Raw genomic sequence first — 11,889 nt, 5'->3', positions numbered from 1 at the left:
GGCCTAAATGCCTCGAGCCCATCCAACCCCCCCGTATTTATTTTATTTGTGTATGAATGTTGTACAAGCAGAAAAAAAACCCTTCTTCCTCCCTAGTAAGTAAAAGCACTGGAATTATTTTATTTGTTTATTTATTTGCAATAGGCCTAATAGTAGCCTACTCTACTTATTGTTGTTGCTATGTTATGTATTTATTTATATAAACAGACCCCACAGTTATTTTAGAATGGGCTTCTACCAACTGGTTAAACAGTTAAAGGCATAATAATATAAGCGCGCTCTTGATGTCCCATGTGTTATTTCGGTTATTTTCCGTGTTGCGTCAGCGCCCCCTGCTGACCGTTGGGAGGAAGCGACAGACAATTTTGAATCCGGCTCCGTCCCTTGAGGATGGCTTTTGCGCCTGCGCATCTAATGTAACAAGATGGCGGAGAGTGCGGAACTGAAGGTAAAGCGAGCCCCTACATTAGCTTGACAAATAGACGTTTCACACAGCGATATTTGAGTTTCAAACCAAAGAACCATTGTTTTTTGACAGCAGCGACCCAAATGAGTGTCGCTGTGAAAGTATATAAAAACCAAAAAAACAGCAGAGCACTGGAAAGCAGACAAAGTGTTAGCTCGTTAGCATTAGCTTTGTTATTGTTGCCGACGGTCCGTTAGGCTGCAGATAAGGCCAGCTGTCGTTTTTTTTGTACAAAATGAAAGAACACAGTCCTGCCAATGCTTTTAACTTGAGTATCAGTCAAAGGATATTATCAATAGTTTATAGGGCGGACTGCAAAGTCTGTTTTTTAAAAGTGGGCTCTGTCTATTCACTGGCAGAAAAAGCGCAGTTTAGCCACCACTAGCGTTATTTTCTGAGTAGATGTGATGGTAATTCAAGAAATATGGTAATTAACCATTGTCTGGTTAGAGGCAATGCATCTTTTCATTGTTCAAACACACGAGTTAAAGTTTTTATTGTGACTGCAAGTTTATTTTCTGTCGGATGGCTCCAGCCTCATCCAGGAGCTGTTAGCTAGATTATGCTAAATCTACCTCAACCTGCTCTCTCCATGTTGGAAATTACTTTTTAACCTAAAGGAAAGGCTAGATATAACTGAAACCTTTCTATTTTGATCTGCTCCCTTTCCTAAATGAATTTATGCACCGTCTGCTGAGACTCCTCCTCTGCCTTAAGGAACTTTGGGATTTCTTTACAGTGAACACATTTGAATGTAATACAGTAAATGGTATTTAATACATCAGCGCTTAAATGTAAATGTTCAACTTATATCTCAAATCAAAAACAACATTTTGTTTAACAAGACGGATTGTTAGCGGCACTAGGATGTTTACAGTTACTAAAAGATTTACCTTTGGCACTTAAAACAGGGTTCCTGCAGATCCTTAAAAAGTCTCATCTAAAATGTTAGGCCTTCATTGGTGTGCAACTGTATTAAATCAACCTGTCAAAAGACTTCAAAATGCTAACTGACACTGCAACTAAAAAACTCTGAAATAGCATAACAACATATCGAATAAAAAAAAATATTTCCCCCCAACATTTGAAGTAGATCTTTTATACTTTTTGTACACTGGACCAAATAAGTGATATTTTATGTTGTAAAATGTTATTCAACATCACAAACTAGTATTTCCAGAGTTAAATTGACTTCTCTCTGACTATGTCAAGAAAAGTATTCTATTATTTTGTACAGATCCTCACCCTATATTATCACTTGCAGCATGAGGTGATGCTTTATGGATTAAAGCTTTGAAAAAATGTAGATTGAGTATAGGGAATGTGTAGTCTCTTCTTCGGGCCAAAGGGTTATCTAGGCCAAAGTCATCTCCCAGAGTGGCTGTGTTAAATATAGTGTATGACGAAGCTCATCTCAGAAATGAACTGTTGTATGGGTGTTCATGATTTACAAACTATTAAAAACAGACTTTAATCAGGTAAATTGCATTAATAATGTTTTTAAAGAAAACATGTTTCTTTGCATCAGATTAGGAAGATGTGTTTTCATTGGTGTAATGAACAGCTTGTTTGCTTTTCCACAGCAAATGGTGATGAGCCTTCGAGTTTCGGAGCTCCAAGTCTTGTTGGGGTATGCAGGACGGAATAAGCACGGGCGCAAACACGAACTTTTGACCAAAGCGCTCCACCTACTCAAAGTCGGTTGCACTCCTGCAGTGCAGATGAAGATCAAAGAGCTCTACAGACGGCGCTTCCCGACCAAAATGGTTTCCCCAGTGGACATGGCTCTGCCCGGTGTTCACTCTGCCTCCAGCCTGCCCGCTGGCCTGGCCCAGCTGGGTTTCGACAGCCACGGTTCCCCGTCACCTCTGCTGCCTGTCTCTCTCCTCGGTCCTAAACATGAGCTGGGTCTGCCTCACCTGCCCTCCGCCCTGCACCCTGTACACCCTGATGTCAAGCTCCAGAGATTGCCATTCTACGACGTGCTGGATGAGCTTATAAAGCCAACCAGCCTGGGTGAGTCTTTCACTCTCTGCTCTGCTGTGTGTACTGACAACACGTCTCCCTTGTGCACATACTGATATTGTAACTACTGATATCTGAAACTTGACTCGTCAAAACCAGGCTCGGCAAAAGTTCAGCATGAGTCGACGCTAGTGCTTAGTGATTTCTGTGCGTTTCCCGCTCTGACTGTTATTTTCTCTTCCTGGTTTCTTTTTGTAGCCTCGGACAGCAGTCAGCGGTTCCAGGAAGCATGTTATGCCTTCGCATTAACACCACAGCAAGTTCAACAGATCAGCAGCTCCATGTAAGTGAGAAAAGACTTCTGCTTTCAAAGAGATTAGAGGGAAGAAGAAATGGATAGTGTGAAAGGACTGAAGTAAACCAAACTATTCGATTCATTGTTTAACGATTCAGAAAACAAGTTTTATGAGACACACCAAATAACAAGAACAACCCTTTTATTAAACTGTTTGGTCCAGCCTGACGTGACTCCTCCTTTCATTCTTTAGGGACATATCTGGGACCAAATGTGACTTTGCTGTTCAAGTACAGTTAAGGTAAGTTTAAGATACTTTTCCTCATTAGCATTAAAGCTTTCTCTTTAAATCAGGAACTCATATTTTTGTCAAGTAAATATTGGGTCTGTGTTTAGCTTCTGTTAGGTTTGAACTTTGGAGCAACAAGAAAAAGTCATCTCACTTGTACCATTCTTAACCCATTGATGCCGGATGCTGCGTGACGCAACATGTTGTTTTATCTAATTTTCATGGGCGCAGGCGGCATAGAATGCACTGTCATTGGTTCAAATACACATGAGGTGGGTTTTGTTGATTTTTTTCAAAGCCACCTGACCACCGAAATGTTGTGTGGTTTGCCGAAAATCACGTCAATATATATATATAAAAAAAAAAAAAGCCGGCTGTGTGTTCACTTGATCGGCGATAGTGTATTACAGAACAGTTAGTGGCGTTCGGAGCGCAGAATCAAGGTCTACTGTAGGCTACTGACGAAATCCACTCAACACATTACTTTTATTTATTAACAATATTAATGAATTTAGGCTATATTTTGCTGCTCCAACTCAAATTCAGCCCAGCCAGGCGATAGTTAAGTTTCAGTTAAGTTTTCATCTCCGTGTTATACAGCCGTTTGGACCAGCTGATCGGCTCCCGACAGCGGGAGTCAGTCTGCATTCCAGTTGTACTGAGAAGTCGGATTCATGGTGCCAGTGATAACTGAAATTAATTAGAGAATAAAGCTATCTCTTTCTCCCTCTATCTGTCTATCTTTTTCTCTCCACACACAGTCACTACTATCCATGCTTAACCTTCCTCTCGTGTTAGGGTCGCCACCGACCCGTTTTGGTTTTCAAATGCATAAAAGAACCACTTACATTTTGTTTATTGCATCAAGATTTCTTGACTTTGTCAGGAACCTCTATTTCAACAAAATAAAAAATGTTTCACTTAATTATAAAATGCTCTTGTGGAAATTATAACACTGGTGGTGTTAGGGTCGTTTTCGACCCGGTTATAAAATAAGATTTAAAAAACCATAACTAGAGCCAAAACTGAAATCATAAGTGCACTGTCAGCCAACACAATGACAGTCAGCTCCTCTCCCAATCATGTGAGCTCTGGGGGGGTTCTCATTTTGACTTTTTTTGCCCTTATACCTGCATAAAAGCGAAACAAACAGACGGGCATATCCAGACATGTGAGGTCAATTCAGTATAGAGTTGGTGACTTGCAGAGTGCACATCTCCTATTTGCAGTATTCAAAAATGTGGAGATATACAGTGAGCCAAGTTCTGGATCATGTTTTTGGTGAAAATGGCCACCTGATTCTGAAAATAAGAGGTGTCAGGTCTGCCAAAACACTAAGGACAGAAAGATAAACGTATTGTGCTTTACCTGCAAGAAATATCTCTGCAAAGAACACTGAAAGTGTTGCTTTTTGTCACACATCTGAACACACAGCCAATAGACTTTTACTCTGTTTTCTTTTACTAGTTTTGGAACTAGTAATTGATTTCGATTGGTTTGATTTGTTGATTGGTTGTTGTTTATTTGACCTTACAAATCTATATTGTGTTGTGACTTGTTTGTATAATGCTGAAATAAAAGTTTTTTTGCTCTTTTCTGAAATAAATATTTATGGGTCGTAATTGACCAGTAACATCATAGATGTTAAAAAAGTCAATAATATTAATATGAAAAAATAAATAAAACAAATTTAGTTAAGAAATGTGTTCTCATACCCCTCAGTAATAATCAGGTAACACAACAACAACATATTTATTTATATGATTCTCTTAAGGTTAATTTTACAATTTTTTTTATTGAAATTGAGGCGCATACTGACAAAAAAAAGGCCCAGCCGCCTACACCAAAAATATTAAAAACAATATTTTCATGGCTAAGGAAGCCTAACAAGGTAACCAAGAGATGAGAAACAAATTTGATGATAGATAATTGTTTTTAGTGTTTTTTTACAGCTGATTTCAGACACGGGTCGAAACCGACCCGCTAACACCATGGATGGTAGCAGAAAGTTAACACAGGAGGAAGGTTAAAGGAAGCAGGATTATAACCTCATTTAGCACATTATTTTTAAATATTTTATATAATTTATTCTTTTTTTCCCCCCATCTAATTTTGACGATTTTTCGAAAAATTTGTTGGTATGTAAGTGCAGGCTTAGATATTAAGGTTTTGGTAGACGTTGACAATTCGTAGTATTTTTTCAGGAAACCCTCAGGAGATAAGGACATGTATCCTAGATTGCCCTAGTCATCAATGGGTTAGGTCTTAAAACGTGCACATTGTAGAACCTCCGTAGTGCTCTAGCCTCGCTTTCAGATTCAGAATAAGAAGTTAAACCTTCTGACTTTGACCAACATTATTTATTGACTTACAGTTAAAAGTGATGATCAATGACAAAGGTAAAAATCAAAAAGGATTATCTTGAGGACAAGATTTGAATCATGGAATGTGGGATTCAGGAGTAGCTTGTCTCCTGGATGCACACGCTCCAAGTTTTTATTCACAAATCAACAGTTGAATACCGATGGGGCCGCATTTGACCGGATCATGCAGGCTAAGTACAGTATTAGCAAAACCTTGATACAAAGCAATGGTCAATGGTCAAAAAACACTTAATGACAACAACAAAGTTAAGTTTACCTTTGCTGAACAATTAAATATTTACTACTGTATGGATGTTTGCCTTGGCTGTACATGACACAACTGAAATGGTAAAATAAGCAAGCAAGCCAACCTTTTTGTGAAAGAGGCAACTCAACAGAAACTAAATGCGTTTAATGAGTCCCTCAACATTTAAGCTTATTCTGTAATTTTTGTCTTTGTTTTTTCAGATTTTGTTTATCAGAGACCAGCTGTCCCCAGGAGGATCATTTCCCCCCTAATCTTTGTGTGAAGGTGAACGCTAAACCCTGTAATCTCCCGGTGAGTCCAGGCAGTTTGTCACTAATCTACCTTGTCATATTTTGGTGCATCACACCACCACTCACTGAGAATCAAAGGTCACTGATTTTTGATGTTTTTTTTCTGTAGGGATATCTTCCTCCAACCAAAAATGGAGTTGAACCAAAAAGGCCCAGTCGCCCCATCAATATAACCTCTCTGGTCCGACTGTCCACCACCGTCCCCAACACAATTCTAGTGTCATGGACTTCAGAAATTGGGAGGGTAAGACGATTCAGGCAAAGCTTTATAAATCAAGCGTTGTAGGACATGTTAACTGATGTATTAAAGTGGACACTAGTTTGCTCTGTGTGATTTGTTTTGCTCATTGTCTTAATCTTGGTTTTGTTAGAGTTTTTCCATGGCTGTTTATTTGGTAAGACAGCAGTCATCTGCAGTGTTGTTGCAAAGACTACGGGCCAAAGGAATCAGGAACCCTGACCACTCAAGAGCTCTGAGTAAGTAGCCACTTGATTTTGTAGTTAAAAGAGAACATGCCACTAAATCTGTCAGGTTTGACCACAGCAACTCTGAAATTCCAGGATACTAAACTCAGGACTCAAGAGAACTTCTGCAAAGTTATAAAGTATTATTCCGAGCTGTACAGAAATTGCAGTGTGATGTTTCTCTTTACGTTGCTGAAGTATGTTTGTATTAATCAAGGATTATATCTCAGGGACTTTGGTGTCTTGTTAACAAATCAACATTGTAAATTGTGTTTTGCTTTGTCTTTATCCCAGTCAAAGAAAAATTAACAGCTGATCCAGAGAGTGAGATCGCCACCACCAGTCTACGAGTCTCTCTTCTGTGTCCTGTAAATACTCTTCTATACTGTTTTTTTCTTTTAAAAGTATGTTTTACTGTAGTGTATTGTATTTGTGATAAATATACCAAGCTATTTGTGATAAATATACCAAGCAACAAGTAAGCAGAGTAGATCAACAAGAGTTTAGTTGACTATTTTAAGTCTATTGTACAAAGTTGCCTTGTCCTGCAATATTCTCTCATTTTAACTCTAGCTGGCATTGTATCAACTGCAGTACAGAGGAATAACATTTATTTTGTGGGTTTTTGTTTTCTTTTAAAGCTTGGGAAGATGAGGCTTACAATCCCTTGCAGAGCTTTGACATGCTCTCACCTTCAGTGCTTTGACGCTACACTTTATATCCAAATGAATGAGAAGAAGCCCACCTGGGTTTGTCCAGTCTGTGACAAGAAGGCACCATATGAGCACCTCATTATTGACGGGTGAGCACGACCCTGCTTTATCTTGTGTAAAGCTGGCTATTATGATTCTGCTGTGATCAGCTGCCAATAAAGCTCTATTTCCACAATATAAGTTTTACAACGGTGATGACGTTCTATAACTTATGCAATTATATTTGCAAATTTGACAAATTTTATTGAAATGTCATGCTTTTTCCCAGATTGTTCATGGAAATCTTGAATAGCTGTTCTGACAGTGATGAAATCCAGTTCAATGAAGATGGAAACTGGTCCCCTATGAGGTCAAAGAAAGAGGTGCAGGAGGTGTCGGCTTCCTACAATGGTGTAGACAGCGGTATGTTTCTGGCACATTTCAGATTGCATAATTAGGTTTTCATTGTGATCCGTGAGCACAGAGTGAGTTTGCTGTTTATTTTGTAGATTCGTCTCGGACAGATTCGCACGAGCATAAACGGGGATCGTCCAATGACAGCAGCAGGAAAGTGGATGTGATTGACCTGACACTGGATAGCTCTTCAGAGGAGGAGCTAGATGACGAGCCGCCTATTAAAAGGCCCTGTCCCTCGTTGTCACCTGTCTCTCCACCTCCAAGCAAGGGGTGAGTCTGCTGACAGCCAACAGGACATCACCATAAACAAATCTTTCTGTGCGATCTTTGCACTCAGCTCTGGCGTGTCTATTTGGTCAGTAACCTGATGTGTTGTTTTTTCCTCTCAAGAGTCTTGAATCTACAGAGCCAGGCCTCACCAGTGAGCAGGGCTCCCAGCATGCCCCCTGTGGAGACCAGTTACATTCCTCCCCCTCCACCTCTCATCCAGGACTATCGCCACTATTATCACACAACTAATGACCTGCCAGGTAAACATGTCACTTTCCTTAAAGGATAGGTTTAGATTACAGTTAAATCTGTCTTAATACAATGCATGTTTTGCATCTTCAAACTTGTTGTTGATCACAATAATCTATGTTCTGTGTATGTACTAGTTGTGAAGCAACATGTTTCTAATGCAACTACACAATCAGAAATAAAGTACAACATCTGCAGTCCCTGATCACAAATACATTTTAAAGTTCAGCAGTGGTCGAAATCATTCGGGGCACCCTTAAAAGTTACAGTCTTCTGTATGGGTCCTCAAGCAGTCTTTTCTTGCTGAGACGTGGTAATGGATTATGTCCTGATAGTTGTGTGTAGACTTGTTTCTTGGACAGAACAACACCAATAAACTGAATCACATGACTACCAGGATGAAGAAGCCAACTTGATTGGTGTAACTCAGTCTGCTGAAGCCTCATATTTGCTTAATGTGAGTTTTAGCATTAGATCATAATTGTATAGTTTTAGTCTGGAGGGAAGCCCCTCAAAACCTGGGCCGCTGGATGTAGCGAGCCAATATGATCAGCCAGTAAGAGTATTGGGTAGGTTGTGGATGGCAGAAAGGGTTGTTATGAGAATCTCCGGCCCACTATATGCGCCAGCTAAACATCTTTTGCGGTCAAAGGTCAAAATACAACCCCTTTTGGATTGGTGCCTCACGGATTTCAGGGCTCTGGCCCAGAATATCTCGCCGAGGCCATCTTGTTTTCAAAGCAAGGGCTTGTGGGTACTCAGATTAGCATACTTTTGGGGATATAAATAAACTGGAAGAAAGCCTAAAAACGTGATGATCCTTTCTTCCTTAATTTGCGACAGATATTGGAGATAGTGTTATTTTCTGAAAATGTGATTTACAGTTTTAAAAAATTGTCTCACAGCCTAGCTGTACTAGGGAGGGATCACTTTACAACCAGTATGGACAAGAGGAATGATTACAGTGACCAATAATACTGTGCTTTTGAACACAGATGTTTGTTGACTGTTGACTGCAATTTGTATCTGTAAATATTGTGTTAATTCAGATTGAAGTACAAAGACTAAGTTTTCTTTCTTTTCTTACAGATCTAAATTTCTTCTCCTTCCTCCAAGGCGACAACCAGGTACAACCTCTCTAACACCTTAGCTGAGGCATCATCATGTTACAGCAGTTTATTTTATGTTGTGTTAATTGCCACTCTTTTCTGTCCTGTTAGCATTACAACATGGTAATGGCAGCCGCAGCAGCTGCATCTGCATCGGCCTCTGAGGACCACGATCTTCTCCTCAACCGTTTCCTGCCCTACGGCTCCTCTCAGATGTTACGGGAGCAGCCAGGCACCCCGGGGAGCACCTCGCTGGCAGCCACCAACGGAGGCAGCAACAGCGGCAGCACCAGTAGTCTGGTGTCTTCCAGCAGTCTGCGGGACCGCGACAAAGACAGAGAGCGAGACAGAGACAGGGACAGCCACGCCATCTCAGGACTGTCCAGATCTTCGGTGGAAGCTGCAGCCGCGGCGGCTATTTATGGCTCCATATCTGACGTTATTTCTCTTGACTAGATCCACACAGAACTGAAAGACAAGGGGGACCTCATGAACGGGAGTTCTTTGTAAATAAGGAAGAGGAAAACGAAAGAATACAGTGCTATGTACAGAGAGGAAAATCTATTTTCAATTTTACTTATCATATGTATATAAACTTAGGACGCTTCTTGTCCGGTGAGTTTCTTCAGTTGATATTTTTCTGTGAATACTGAAGACTTTTTCACACCTCTTCATGTGGTCCTTTGATTATATTGTACCTTTTGTACCTGGTTTTTACAGTTTTGTTTCGATATTCCATGTCAATGGCATTAATTCAGTATAATGTGCACAGAACCCAATGAGGTGACACCTTATGGAACATGATATTTAGAATATTAAGAAAATGGGCATTGTTATAGATGTACAAAGGGCAAGTCAAAGCAAAACAGGAAATGTGTAACACTTTCTTTATTTTCTAAATGGCATCATTATGTCAAACTCTTTTTGACAGCAGAAAGATCTGGCCATGTTTGCCATCACTGTAGATTCATGCTGTGGTCATATTATTTTTTAATAATTATTTATAATATAAGTTATGTTGGATGTATGCTGTTTTTTAAAGAAGCATTCCCTATGCCTCTAGGAACCATTGCCACTAGAATTGCTAAAGCAAATACTAGACCCTTCTGTTGTCATAGCTGCACTTGTTTCGCTTTTTCCGGTCAAATCAAATATTACCAATATTGTGTAGTTCAGACTGTACTTGAAATGCATAAGAATTGGAAGTGAGTCAGTATTGTATGACCAGGCTTTTTTCGCCCTGTGAATGAATGGCAATAGTCCAGCAAGCAGCCTTCTGTTGTCCACATGACACAATTGGACCTTTATACACATGTAACATTTGCAATATTGTCTTTTTTTCTTTTGAAGTTAATCTGTTATACAAACTGTTTTATTTTGTGTATTACACTTAAAAATATTTTGTGTATTACACTTAAAAATATGAGTGGCCAGTTGACATCAACAATGTATGCCCCATTGACAAGACAAGGCTCGTTTCTGGTCCACAGATAATTCTGTAATTGAAAGACTACAAACTGTTGAATGAGTGCAAGTGGATTAACAACATTTCATGATGTATTTTTCTTTGATTTTAGCACTTGCTTTTTTTTTCTCTTTTTTTTTTACATGAAGACAGTGGAGCAGTGACATGTTGACAGTTGCAGTAACACTTCATGAGTAGTTTTCAGCTTTGCATGTCTCAGCAAATTACCTGAAAGCTTCTACAGTATGTCTGAGTGCTATGCTGTTCCATAGTTAGGCCACAGGACGCATAGCCTTCTCTGTTGTTTAGTGTATTTGCAACAGTCTTTGAGTGTATCACACAAATGCATTTTGGCCAAGAAGTAAAAACCATTGAAGTTATTATGGACAACTCCCCTCCCTTTATTTTTCTTGACTTGTGCTTACAATTAGGATTATTTATTATCATATATTTTCTGCATTTGTTTGATTTGTGGATATACATTGCTGTCATTGTATGTGAGATTCTTTTGTAATTATATAATTAATGCTATTTAAAGATGTCACTGTTGCTTGACATGCATTGTAACATTTTCTGTTTCTCTGTCCGTTTTACTATCAGATGATGTCAATAACTGAATAGAGGCTTTGATCATTTTGAAACGCTACAAGGTCTACTGTGCTGTCTGATATTTGTAAGAATTAAACAGATATAAGAAAGTGCATCTTTGTTGTTGCTCTAAGGAAAGTCCTGATTCAGATGCATGTTGTTTTGTAACGGTGTGCAAGATGTCTTTCAATTCTGTTTGTTTGACTAAAACCTGAACCTTAATGACACATTTTAAACACTTACATACATTTTCATTGGTGTGTATGTGGGATATTAAGTAACAACTTGATGAGGGAAATGCCAATACATATTTGAGGAATGGTGTCCTATTGCATTGGTTTGTCTTGTGACTTGAACTTTGACCCTCTTGCTCAATTATTTGTTGCAGTTCATGGTTGTTCTTTCTCTGCGGCTAAGTCAATGGACGTAACGTCAACTTAACAGTCGATTATGGGTCAGAACAGCCAAAAAAAAACAGTTTTGTTTGCATACTGCACAATGTGAGCATTTGAAATTGAACATCCAGTTATTTTTGTTATGCATTTATGAGACATCCTACATCTATGTCTTGCATACTTAATAGCATTTAAGTATGGGTATTTATTTTGAACTAAGTCTACAGCCATGCTAGCAGCTGTGAGAGTTTGTGAGGCTGTACTTTTGCACAGCAGTACTTTAGCGGGTAATATTGATCAAGT

At 39.2% G+C, this 11,889-nt stretch overlaps 1 protein-coding gene across 1 annotated transcript; it reads left to right on the top strand.

Moving 5' to 3' along the window:
- Positions 1-421: 421 nt before the first annotated feature.
- On the top strand, positions 422-11,282 carry pias1b (protein inhibitor of activated STAT, 1b). The gene is made up of 14 exons (XM_080027255.1): positions 422-448; positions 2,050-2,482; positions 2,690-2,774; positions 2,980-3,027; positions 5,847-5,937; positions 6,046-6,180; positions 6,308-6,413; positions 6,696-6,769; positions 7,043-7,203; positions 7,383-7,516; positions 7,603-7,780; positions 7,901-8,040; positions 9,119-9,156; positions 9,250-11,282. The coding sequence occupies exons 1-14, from the start codon at positions 425-427 to the stop codon at positions 9,592-9,594; spliced, it is 1,992 nt and encodes a 663-aa protein (XP_079883381.1). The 5' UTR covers positions 422-424; the 3' UTR covers positions 9,595-11,282.
- The last annotated feature ends 607 nt before the right edge of the window (positions 11,283-11,889 follow it).

Source organism: Ammodytes marinus (assembly GCF_949987685.1).
Source record: "Ammodytes marinus genome assembly, chromosome: 5".
NCBI lineage: Eukaryota > Metazoa > Chordata > Actinopteri > Uranoscopiformes > Ammodytidae > Ammodytes > Ammodytes marinus.
The sequence above is the reverse complement of the archived record's forward strand: the minus strand, read 5'-3'. Positions and strand labels throughout refer to the sequence as shown.

What these genes read in the sequence shown, in the direction of transcription:
- pias1b (XM_080027255.1), top strand. Translation starts at nt 425, where the DNA reads ATGGCGGAGAGTGCGGAACTGAAG. An exon ending in CTAAACCCTGTAATCTCCCG is followed by an intron (nt 5,938 to 6,045) that starts GTGAGTCCAGGC and finishes TTTTTTCTGTAG; the next exon opens with GGATATCTTCCTCCAACCAA. An exon ending in GAGCACCTCATTATTGACGG is followed by an intron (nt 7,204 to 7,382) that starts GTGAGCACGACC and finishes GCTTTTTCCCAG; the next exon opens with ATTGTTCATGGAAATCTTGA.